Here is a 13,233-nt window from a genome sequence, read left to right as displayed (position 1 = left end):
GTATTGTAATGCTTTCTTGTGTTTCACTGAATCTTTTCTTCTGTGGATATTTGCATCGGATGAAGTTAAGCCAGCAAAAGTTGGTCGATTGGTAGAGCCTCTGCTACTAATGGCTCGCAAAAAGTTAAGCAAGTTTGGACGCGGTTAGTAGTTCGAACCCCTTAATCGTTCGATGCTGTTGGCACACTCTCCCTCGATGAGTGTTTGGACTCCCTGGAGGTGTCACATAATAATAATAATAATGAAGTTCTCGATAGTAGGACGGAAGTTTATATATCACTCTCACACACGAGATGCTACAAAGCCTGTAGAAAATAACTAGTAGGGTTTTTTTTAAATAAGAATAGTTTATTTTTGATGTTTGTTTCTTTCAGCTCAATTAGTCCTAAATTTATACATATCTCATAGCCGAGAAAGCTTTCATCAAGAAATATTATTATTATTTTTATTACGTGACACTGCCAAACAGTCGAAAGACTCATCGCGAAAACTCACCCCTAACGCACAACGCCACTAGCTACACGCTAGTGTCGTTGTGCGTCATCTCTTTACATACAAAAAATACTATTAGTATTTTATGTGTACAAATTGCGTCTGTATTCTGGCCGATTTGCCTGTATGCTTGATGAAACATCGAGTTTCCGGGAGAAAAAAAATTTGATTAACAATATTATTTTTACAACATTCCTAAGTATCGTATAAGATAGGCAGTCTTTTAATTTGCATGCAAAAGATATCAAACAATTCAAATATACTCACCATTTCAGAATAATCTGCTGGTAAGGAAGAAGTCCATCCCCAGGGTGTAAGCCACAACTGCGAATAGCTATGAAAGGCAAGGAAAATTTTTACCCGCCCCTTCATAGTCAATATGAAATCTGATATTGCTCTAGTTTCTGGCTCTGAAAATGGCTTTGGGCCTGCATAAGTAGGTGCACATGGGTTATTGCTGGCACCACCCTCTGAAAGAATGAAATACAATATTTGCACTGTGACCTGATGACAGCAAAATATATAAAATACGGTATATAAACAAACTTTTTTGATATCTTGTGTCTGTGTATAACGATCTCTTAGGACAAAAAATGGAATTTCATGTAAATATAGTCCGTTTTGGAAAATACTAGAATAAAATTAAGCCTAGGTGGAAGGCTTAATTCCACTGCTCAATAAGTGCCGCCATCTCGTGGTCCTTGACCCTAACATAATATTTTTAATGTCTGAAAATAGTGTGGTTCTACTGTCAATTTTCTTGAATGAAGGAGACGTTTAAATAACTTCTGAAGAAGAAAGGTATGGGGAGATATGATCGCGTGTGTTCTCTAACAGGTTTGCGTTTTGGAGACAAATCGGACAGAGAAATGAAAAATCCACCCCATATGAGATCTCTAAGACATCTTTAGTTATAAAACCAATATAAATGTTACTTGAATCCTAGATGAGATTGATCTAGGTCTTTACAACTAAAGGGTACTATCATGAATATGACCACACTATCAAGGGCTGTGATTATTATCTAGATTGATAATAAATACATAACTTTTGGGGATGGAACGACGTACTGCGAACCTCTACGAGACTCGAAACTTTTAAGAGATCAAAATGAATCCAACGAAAGTTTGACTCAACGATAGTACCTTTTTGTTTTTGCACTTCCTTTAATAAATGAAAATATTTCTTATTTCTTTTTGAAGCTATGGGAATAAAACCTATTATTATTATTGTTGTTATTATTATTTATACGCATACTTTATTCGTGGCAGCCTTATTAGTCGAATAGATAGTGTCTCCGCTCTCTACCCAGCAGCTGAAGATGTCGAATTACATGATTACATGGAATAAAGGCTTTCGTCATCCGGCGAGACCATTACCTGCTTATTGGAGGCCAACGCTAGGTTTCCAAAAAAATAAAATAAATAAATAAGTGAACGCTTTTTATTCCTGTATAGGGAGTAGGCTAGGCCGTTTTAGCCCTATCTTTTGAAGACTGGGTGGGCACTTCAGTCTCTGCTGATAGCCAGAGATAGCTGGTCCAAGGCTATCACTAATTTAAGCAGCCTACAGTGAGGTGACTGCTCAACAAGTGCTGCCGTCTCGTGGTCCTTGACCCTAACATAATATTTTTAATGTCTGAAAATAGTGTGGTTCTACTGTCAATTTTCTTGAATTTACGGACAAAAAACCCGTTTTCCCATGCCAGAGATCAACTAACTCGGGAACCAGTCGAAGAAAAGCGTAGAAAAAGTTCCTCTAGTCGGCGACTAGACTTGAATTTCGGGCGGTTTAGTGCTGAGGAGTGCAAACACCACTTCCACTGAGCTACACAGACTAGGCAGGTTTCCAACCTTTCTTTAAAAAAAATAAATAATATTAATAATTATTACCATCTTCATAGAGAGAATAGCACCGTAAAACATAGAAAGCTGGAATGTTAATACCTACTTGATAGAATTAGTTTATATGTTCACTGTCGGATGGTTAATATTAGTGATAGCTAAAGCCATTAGGAGAGTGTAGTATTCCTGTCAGTTTCGTCCTCCCGACTTGCCTTCTTTGGGAGGAGTACAAAGATTCTAGGAAGGAAAAACTCTGCGAACTGTATATGAGACTGACTAATTTCATTTTTCGTCGAAAAGTCCTCCTATATAATTATCCTAGACGTTAACCCAGCATGTGAGAACATTTGGAACTTTGTGAACTCATGACGAGGTTTTGCATTTTGGAATTAAAAATATAAGGCAAAATTTGGTTTTAATGTCTTAAAAACATTAAAAGTAATTATGTTTTTTTCTTGCTACAAATCAGCAAACAAGCCAGAATACATGTAGTTGCAAACATAAGTACATATGGAGATAGCTCCTTCCCAGTTATATTTGATTTAGGAAGTCGAGTTCTTGCCATTTATTGGAGACTAGGAATCAACTGTGAGCGAGACTTGCAAATACTATAGCGATAAGTATTCAAGACGTTTTCTGTATAATAAGAGCAAAAAGACTTACCATTCCAATGAAATCCCCAGTTTCTGTTTGGATCTACTCCTAAACATCCGAAGATGGAATTTGTTTTTGATCGAGTTTTTCTCCACATTCTGTCCTAAGAAAGATGGAAATTACGAATATGTATAATTAAAATGGAAGTATCATTAATAATGAAATCAAGTTAAATTCAGGTATTCCAACTTTATATATGAGAGAGAGATTCTCCTAAGAGGGCTGGGGAGGGATTAAGTTTTTGTACATTTATTTTCCAGTATGGTAAATTATAACAAAATTAAACTCAATGGTGAAATATGCAAAGTGACCAGTAAGTAAGTGAATACACTGTCCGTCACTTCAACCATTTTTTGAGAGTATTACTACTAATCTTTCTGTATACAGGTATGTACCCTTCTTAAGGTGATGGAATTCATATTCCTAACATAACATCTCCGTACATATATCACTGATATATTTATATGGTAAGAGTATTACAGAGTTTGAGAATCTCTATACTAGATATTTGTATACCATCTGAAATAATCAAACCGATTATTATATATAGCTAGTGTGGGTTGAAAATGATGTTGCATTTAATAAGTACAGCCATACTAAAATGAAAGTATGGCAGTCTTTAATCAGGTTTCCGCAGAATTTTTAGTGGGATTTTCAAAAACAGCTGAACTGCGATCGTTAATTATCATTTGTTTAATATTATATTGGTTAATATGGCATTTCTTTTCTTATTTCGGATGAAGAATTTTATAGAATAAATCCTCTAACGCATTTTCATTCTACAAGGGAATAAGGCAAAACTCTTCAAGCCTTAACTTTTTTTTCTTTGACTCCATGAGGTCTTGGGTAATAATAATTAACTTTTTTTTTTTTTTTGAAAGTCATCATCAACAGGTTAAGTTCTTTTTACCAACGTTTCGTACACTTAATTAGAGTGGTGAGAATACGGTAGATAGCAACTTCTGGCATCTAGCAGTTCTAATTTTATTTGCTTTAATATTATTTATTTGACATTACCGGAATGATTCAAATAACGAATGATCGTTTATTTTTAACATTTATCAATACCGGCTGGTTGGCAGAGCAGATAGCGTATCCTCTATTCAACCATGAGATTATGGACTCGAATCTCAGGGTGGCATGAATGTTTGCGTAGGCTTTAGGTGGAAGACGATTGTTGTCGGATAGGCCATCGTCCACTATCTTCTTAGTGGAGAGGCCCGAAGTGGCTTCAAAAGTCTGTGTTCGGTCTCTAAACCAGGAAATTGGAGCAGGAAGTTGGATTAACTAATCATTAACCCAATCGCGGTAGTTCTTAAATCTCATTTAGGCCATAGTTTGTTTAATTAGATCACAACACTTTGCAAACAGTATTGGTCATGTTAAAGATAATAACAACCGGCCCGTGTATGTTCCCGGGCCAGTTTGCCTGTTCTGACGGACGAAAAACTCGAATTTCCGGGTGAAAAAACCGTCTTTCTCCGTATGAGAACGGCTAACTCACCTTTAGTCGAAAGAGACCAGATAAAGGTTCCTCAGGTGTTTCCTGAGGAACCCAGGTGTTTCCTACCAAAGGGCTTCGTTTATACCGACTGAGCTACGGTGGCTCTAATGAAAACAAGTAAGAGGTCGATTGGATGAGACTGCTTCAGTGGACGCTACGAACGACGACAATTTTTCAACCATTTTTGAAAGTACATTTAGTGATAAGTATTCTTAATTTATAAATAAATAAATAAATGAGACTACTTACAGTAGTATGGGCATATTCGTATCCGTCAGGATTAGCTACAGGTAGTATATACCAGTCAAAGGTATCCACTAGTTGTTTTATTTCGGGATTGGTGTAGTTTCTCACCAACTAGAAAAATTAGGATTAACGGAAATTATATTTGCATATAAAAATTAAAATAAATAGAAGAAATAAAAATGCTTATTCTGTAAATCACATTTTCTTTCATACTTGTCTATATCGAGGAGAAGAGTTTTCCTGACCCCTTGAAACTTGACGGATGTTCAAATGTATTATTATGAGCAGTTTGCTTGCCCTGATTGGACATGGAGATTATGCATTGCTATAGGAGGTTAATATAGCTTTTGGTCTTCTATGTTTGAATATGTCTGTTGCTTCGTATGCTGCAGCTTGCTGAACCAAATCGTTGGGGTGTATGGACGTCTTTAGGAATAACTTAGATGCTGAGGATTGTAGGAAACAGAAAATATAGGGAATATTTGTATCTCTATGAAGTTGATTGTTTCTAACATACCATGGAGAGTTCAGAATCATTCTCAAGCATTTGTTCTTTACTTGTATTTTGATAATGTTAGTATTAGAGGTATAGCTCCAGGCTGGAGAGGCATAGGTGATTATAGGTGGCTGGAGAGGCATAGGTGACTATACCAGATAACGAATCGTCATCAGGTATAGCTGCAATTTGATTCTGTTGCTGAACTTGCTATTTCTGTTAATTAGCGGTAGATCTGAGCTATGGCTTTAGATGCCTTTGCGCACGTAGACTTGATGTGTTGGTTGAAAGATAGCTTTTTGCCGAGAATTACACCCAGGTATTTTGTTTCTGTCTGCCAGGGAATTTTAGTATTGAATAGTAACACATCTTCTGCAGGAGATATTGGCCTTTTCGAGAAAAGAATGGCTGAGCTTTTTTGGGGGTTGACTTCCAATCTCCATTTGAAGAACCAACCCTCCAGCTTTAGAAGGTTTTCTTGAAGCTTTTCTGGCAATGAAGTGGGGACGGAGAGAGATCTGGTTAGTATTGCTGTATCGTGCGCATACAGAGCCAAGATGGAAGACATCGAATTGTGTGGGATGTCCGACATGTATATAGAAAACAGCAATGGAGCTAGTAGGAATCCCTGTGGCACTCCAACAAAGATATGGCGCTGGGATAAGGTAGAACCGTTGATTTTTCCTTGTATTGATATATTCTGAAGATAGGAATGGATTAGATGAACCATTTTTAGTGAGATACCGGCTGAGATAAGTTTGTGTAGGAGTCCGAAATGCCAGATTTTGTCAAATGCTTTGGATAGATCTAGGAAAGCAGCTCCGGTGCACTGGCGCCAGTTATAGCTGGTGGTGATGTATTCCACAATTATGTGGATTTGCTGAGTAGTACAATGGTGTTGCCAAAAACCAAACTGTTCTTTAGGGAGGATGTTTAGGTCATTTACTGAGATTTGGAGTCGTGAGAGGATGACCTTCTCCACAACCTTACCCAGGTTGGAGATAAGACTGATTGGACGATAATTTTGCGGTAGGTGTGGGTCCTTGCCTGGCTTATGTATAGGGATTACATCAGCCATTTTCCAGGTGGAAGGAAAATAGTGAAATCTTAAGATTGCATTTATTATAATGGTCAGGTGCACTACAGCTTTTCGAGGCAACAGCTTGATCACCCCGTTTGAGATGCCATCTGGTCCAGGAGCTTTTTTGTTCTTTAAGTTTTTAATAATATTATAAATTTCACCAGGTGATGTGGGTACAATGTGATCAGTACTGGTATCAGGAAGTTTGAGTGAGTGTCTGACCTGTCTGTGAATTTTGTATATATGATTGAAGTCTAAATTTTCATATGCAGGTTTGCACTGCTCTTCCAAATTTCTTGCCATGGCCTCCACCTTGTCCGCATCAGTGTGTACAAGGCCCTGGAGGGGGGGGAGAGATTTGCCTTTGTTTTTGATGTTTTAGTAATTTCCAGACAGGGTGATCAGTCGGTGAGATAGAGGCTAACTTTTCTTCCCATAGATGGTCTCTGTGTGCCTTGAGTGCATCTCTCACAGCCCCAGTAAGTCTACTTAGATTTGTTTTATCTTGTGGCGCACGAGTATTACGAAATATTTACCTGGCTCTGTTTTTTCTCCCTGATCAAGTTCATAATTTCTTCAGGCAGACGACCAGGCTTGTGGACAGAATAGTAGGATGTGGCTACCGCTATTGCAGAGTTAATTAGTTGGGAGAGGCTTGTAACTGCAGATTCTATGTCATCTTTTGTACAAATGTGAGGAACAGGGCCAATACTATCCTCGAGCACTTCCGACAATCTTTCCCACGATATATAGGAGTTAGGAGACAGGTATTCTTGTTTTCCTATCTGAAGTAGTATTGGGTTGTGATCAGATGACAACTCATTTAATGATCTTAGGCTATATTGAAGATTAATGTCCCGCAGAATAGCTATATTCAGGATGTCTGCAGTTCCAAACGTACTAAGATGAGTTGGTTCAGTGGGGCCTGCCACAACAGCATTGTGTGATCCTATGAAGTTGGAAAGGATTCGTTCTTGTTGGTGGATCTGCAATTCCATGCAGGGTGCTTGGAGTTCAGATCCCCGGCTATAATGGTGAATTTCTGATGCATAAGATAGCATTTAGCTCAGAGTGTAATAGAGTTTTTACGGGTAGGTTTGTAACCAGAGAAGATTTGCAGTCTGCAGCCAAGCTGGTGAACACCTCCACGCCCGTGATCTCAAGATTAGTGGTTGAAGGGTTGATCGCAGAATTGTGCTTGATGTAGTTTTTAATGAAGATGGCAGTGCCACCACCTCTGTAGACCAATCTATCATTTCTGTATAGGCAGTAACCCCTTATTTTAGGGTGATTTGATGGGCTTAGATGAGATTCGCTGATTAATATAGTTGTTGGCAATCTGGTTGGTATCTGTTAGTGAATTCTTGCAGCTCCAGGATTTTGTTTCGTAGGCCATTCGCATTCCATGCAGTGATCTGCAAAAAGACTGCAATGAGTTTGTTTCTACTCATCAATTAGTGCTGTGAGGATGACCTGTGTTTCATGGAGAAATCTTTGGGTGGAGGTTGCTGAAGGGTTTGACAAGCTGAAGTCTTGTAGCATGTTGGCTAGAGAGGCTGTAATAACAGCTGTTAGATTTGTTTGTACGGGCCACATCAGCATAACTTCTTGTTTGCTTATGGTTCACTCTATCTTTGAAGGTCTCTGACTGTGGACGCCGAGCCTCCGGCTGTGGTGCAGGGGCCTCTGGTATTGTACTAGAGGAAGAGGACTGTTTGGCTGTTTCCATCCATCTATTTTTTGGGTGCTGAATGCATCCCTTGTATTTGGTCGGGTGGGGGCCACCGCACATGGCACATTTAGCCAGGGTTGTTTTGGCTTTGTGCAGATATTGGTTGAGTGGCTTGCCCCACATTTCAAGCATTTAAATTCAGTTTTACATAATTTCTGGGCATGACCAAACTTTTGACACCTATGGCACTGTCCAGAAGATGCCCTTTTTCGGAGTGGCTCTGGTGTGACAATGAGCCCACAGATTATTTTCAAGCTGTAGATATTTTATATATATATTATGGATCTCTACGAGGACTAACGGCATGGGAGATTTGTTGGATCTGTACATTCTGCTGACCTTAACAGGAGGTAGATCCTGCAAGTGAAGATCAGCAACTATATCTTCTGTCTTCACAGATGCCGCGGAGGACCACTTTTAAATTTTTCTCCGAGCTGAGCGAAAAGGTATGGTACTGTATACCTCTATTGTCCATTTCTTTTGTTAGTCGCCTATAGTCTCTCACCATTGTAGGATATATCTTTATTCCTTCGTCCACATTTTTAGCCTTTACATAGCCAATGTGTAGGTTGGACATTGTTGATCTTAAAGCTGCCCATCTCTGCTTCTCTTGTAATATAATCGGAGGCACCTTTTCTCCGGGAGAAGCAGTGGAGTCCGAAACTTGATCGTGTTGTTCCATTATGTTGTCTTTGAGAGGTTCATCTGTTGTTCTCCGCTTTTTGTGTACGCGGACTTCTTGAAAATCAGAAATAGTGGGGTTTGCCGATTCTGACTGATCTTTCATAATCTCCGCGTCAACATCTGTGACACTTACCGGAGGAAACGTATCATAAAGTTTCACCTTTCCTGGCCAAGTTTTGTTGAGCAGCTCGCCCAGTGTGATAAATTCCCGATATACTTCTTCAAACGTTGTCTCGTTTGGCTGCTGTTCCATATCTGTCAATGTGAAGAAGAAGAAGAAAGAAAGAAGAAAAAAAACCGCTTACCGTGCAGTTGTAGTCTTACCGGCACTGCTCCAGGACTCTGAACTGTTTTGGCAAGAGCACTGATTCAAAAATTGCATGATTTTCAAGCCACATAATATAATAAACGCACCACAATTCCAAAACTGACCGAACTCAAACCGTAATCAACTGTAATCTGCCCTTAACCAGATGAATGTGAAGAGTAGGAAATTTTATATCATATTCTTATAAGAATGTTCTTATTTTATCTTTTCTTACCGTTATTGATTCTGTATTCTATTCATCCATAATTATGTGTTTCATTAAACTTTCCTTAAGATTATTTAGGCAAATTTATATGATCTATTCATAACTGAAATTATATGTCCTTAAAGCCAGCCTGTTATTCTACTTCTCGAGTTAAAAGAGTGGTCTTGGCACGTGTTTATCTCTTTTACAAAATAATAATATTAATTGTAAATAAATAATATATAAAATAAATTATAATAATAAAATGACTGTTTCGATCTTGATGTTGATTCCGTTTATACTTCAGCTCAATCAGATCATCAATTTGTACTTCAGATTCACATTTTATAATAGTTTTATAAAATGTCATTCAAATGTTTCCTTCCCTTCAAAGTATATTCACTCAATTCCATTACTCGTCGTGTGGTATATTTATTATTATTACGTGACTCCTACAAGGACTCATGTTAGGGCACATTACTCCACTACACTGCCTGCCTTACACAAACCTTCAACTTTACGACGACACCACCTGGTATCATCGTAAATTTTGTGTGTGTGTGTGTGTGTGTGTGTGTGTGTGTGTGTGTGTGTGTGTGTGTGTGTGTGTGTGTGTGTGTGTGTGTGTGTGTGTGTGTGTGTGTGTGTGTGTGTGTGTGTGTGTGTGTTCTCATGGCCGATTTGCCTGTAAGCGGGATGAAAACCCCCTGCTTCCACCGTATGAAATCAGCTAACTCGCCTTCAATTGAAAAAAGTCCACATAAAGATTCCTCTCGTCACGAATCGAATCGAACTCAGTTCTTTTCCGATCCAAGAGCGCAACGTACCATTGGTATTCACAATTGCACTATGGAGGCACTCGTGTGCAGTACTTCAAGCACTTCACTAAAGCTTTGAACAATATAACTATTACTTACTTGCTTTCTGCGAAAATGCAAAATTTTGAGAAATCATGGAAAAAAATCTTGGGATTCCGCATATTTTTCGCGACATTAAAATATTATTGTCCTCATTGAAAAACCCGAGATAAAGCACTGCTTACACGAGCCAAACTAAATGTAGGCTGCTTGGAAAGAAATCAACGGAAAACCCTATGAGCAAGGTGCTTCGTGCCATGTAAATAGTCACGGGTTTGTAGCTGGTATAAATTGGAAGAATGTGATGCTCCCAAGCATCATATTCTTCCATATGATGCAGCTGTGTCCAGATGAAATGACTGCTAGAAGGGAACTGACGGGGTTTTGAAAGCGGCGTTGTGATAGGATAGGATACCATGTTGCAGGCCTGTCTGTTCGGCAAATTGTTGACAAATTGGGCCATCCCAGGTCAACAATCAGTGATACAATACTGAGATGGAAGCGCAGAGAATCAACGGCAAGTACTACCCCCCAATGGACGACCTACTACACTGGTCATCGGCCAACACGACGAATGCGGAGTTCCGGGCATCGAACATGACAGGCAACTTCACAAAAACATTCGGAACCGAGGCTCACAACATGGGTTTCCATGGTAGGACCGCAATTATGAAAGCCCCACATTACCTGAACCAGCTTGAAGCGACGAAACATGCTACACGCTCTACCCAGCAGATAGACCAGTGTGGTGATTCCTGGTGAACGTCTCTTACCCAACTGGGTAACTCCAACTATGAAATTTGGAGGTGGTGGAGTGATGGTATGGTTCTGTTTTTCCAGGTTTGGCTTCAGACCTCTGTTTGTAGTGCCACAAACATTGAACTCCGAGAGGTATCTATGCAATGCTTCCCACGTTGCGGCGTTTCTACGAAACTGACCATTGTGTCTTTCAGCAAGACAGTGCATCGTGTCATAAGGCTGCTTCTGTAACTGCGTGGTTTGTGAACATGAACGTCATTAGACTTGGCTGGCCACAGAACCCTGATCTCAGTGGAACATCTATGGGATGAACTGGACCTTCTCTCTGTAAACATTACATGTTCACAGAGAGAAGGTCCAAAATTCACGTTGATTGCTATCGTAACTTGTGGAATGTATGCCCGCAGGATTGCTGCAGTCATCGCAGTGAAAGGAGGTAACACATCTTATTAAGGTGGGTGTCATGTCTGTTCCTTGCACTATGATGCCCGCTGACTTCGTTCCAAGCTATGCATATTATATACACTGCTTATAAGATTAAAACTATATTAATAAGTTGAATTTATAATTATAAGAAGGAAACAGATTCAAAACAACATCAACAAAAATACTTACTTCATTTGCAATATACGTTACAGTTGCAGGTGAAATCCATTCCCTTGCATGAATGCCACCATCTATCCATATTACTGGTTTATTCTGTCCATCGCTTCCAACCTATTGGAAATATGTTGAAGATTATTTGTGAAATTAAGAATTTAAAACGAGCGGTTTGGTCGCATCGCTTAATTTGAGAAATTCAAAGTTAAAACAATTGCACAAGCAAAAATATAAAGCATGCCTTTTGGCACTTTTAAAATAAACCAAAAGTTTAGATTTTTGTTTATTGTTCTACATTGGGAGCTATGACAGTTATTATAAGAAAGATTCCGGTAATTGAACCACATGTTTATTAAGATAAATAAATAACAATAAAAAACAAACTCGACAAGTTTCGTAAGTCATATGACTTACATCTTCAGGGGTCAAAGGTAACTAAAAGTTTAAACACAAGAAATGAGAAATTACTCAAAACAGTTCATTCTATGCATTTGTGGCCGTCTAACTGTTACATTCGGATATTCAATTTAATGAACAGTTAGACGGCTAAACAACTGCATAGAATAAACTATTTTGAGTAATTTCTCATTTCTTGTATTTAAACTTTTTAGTTACCTTCTACCCCTGAAGATGTAAGTCATACGACTTACGAAACTGTTGGGTTTGTGTTTTATTGTTATTTATCTTAATAAACATGTGGTCCAATTACCGGAATCTTTCTTATGAACTGCTAAACCACAGAAACCTTCGTATGACAGTTATGTTTCAGCGAATAATAACCTTTTGTCTGAAATATTGCACATAACTGAGTACTAAAGAAGTTAGGTGTACCATTTTTGTTGCGTTTCTTGGAAACCTAACACTCGCTTCACTTCCTAGCCTCCATAACTCAGTCGGTATCGACAGAACATGTAAGTCTCCTGACTGAACATAAGATGCTGTTGTCGTGTATACCGGTTGAGGTTATGCCCTCCAATGAGGGACTTCTAAGTATGTATTTTTGACTGTAGATCCGTGTGTGTGTGTGTGTGTTCACGGGACCGGTTTGCCTATTCTGAGGAACGAAAAACCCGAGTTTCCGGGAGAACCCCCCCCCTCTACCTCCCTATGAGACCGGCTAACTCCATCCAACCAAAGGGCTTCGTCTATACCGACTGAGCTACGGAGGCTCTTCACTGAACATAAGTATCTAAGACATAAGTCTCCTTGTTGAAGTTCGACAATAATAATAATCCATCCGAGCTAAACTGTGTATGAATGTTTATCAGCAGTTGCTACTGTAATTATATATGATTAGTAGAAAGAATCGCAGTAGCTAAACTCGGTGGAGCAGCGCCCATGAAAATGCCTTTTTCTTCTTCTTTTTCCCAAAGGAGAGTAAATATTAATAATAACTTCTCAGAAGGATACTGTATACTTGTTGAAAGAGCGATTACAACGAGTACTTTCGTCATTTACAGAATACTACCTAGCTAATCGAATGATTAGTGCACCCGCTCATTTAAAGAGGCTGCGGCTTCGACTCCCACCTCGGAAATAGATGTTTTATTGTGTCTGTAGGTCGAAGATGAATTTCCTTGCTCGGCGTGAGATCACTGCATAGCTTGTTGGATTGAAAAGTTCCTTGTTTGATCTCACGAGCAGTATTTCCGGATTATGTAAAAAGCAATGAAATTAAAAAAAAAACACCTTCGGTCCTGGTATTAACGTATTAAGATTTATAATCTTTCTTGAATGGGAATCACACACACACACACACACACACACACACA

At 38.9% G+C, this 13,233-nt stretch overlaps 1 protein-coding gene across 1 annotated transcript in view; it reads right to left on the bottom strand.

Moving 5' to 3' along the window:
• The window catches only part of LOC150103423 (carboxypeptidase B-like), a 51,986-nt gene that overhangs the window by 14,812 nt on the left and 23,941 nt on the right, over window positions 1-13,233 (bottom strand). The window contains exons 6-9 of the mRNA XM_090398162.1: window positions 11,477-11,578; window positions 4,744-4,851; window positions 3,000-3,093; window positions 760-962 (exon numbers count right to left, since the gene is read on the bottom strand). Coding sequence (XP_090254288.1) covers window positions 760-962; window positions 3,000-3,093; window positions 4,744-4,851; window positions 11,477-11,578 — 507 coding nt within the window. The remainder of the gene's footprint in view (window positions 1-759; window positions 963-2,999; window positions 3,094-4,743; window positions 4,852-11,476; window positions 11,579-13,233) is intronic.

The sequence above is a fragment of the Typopeltis vanoorti genome, chromosome 9 (genome assembly GCF_054136105.1).
Source record: "Typopeltis vanoorti isolate ZY-2024b chromosome 9, IOZ_Tvanoo_1.0, whole genome shotgun sequence".
In the NCBI taxonomy this organism is placed as follows: domain Eukaryota; kingdom Metazoa; phylum Arthropoda; class Arachnida; order Uropygi; family Thelyphonidae; genus Typopeltis; species Typopeltis vanoorti.
The sequence above is the reverse complement of the archived record's forward strand: the minus strand, read 5'-3'. Positions and strand labels throughout refer to the sequence as shown.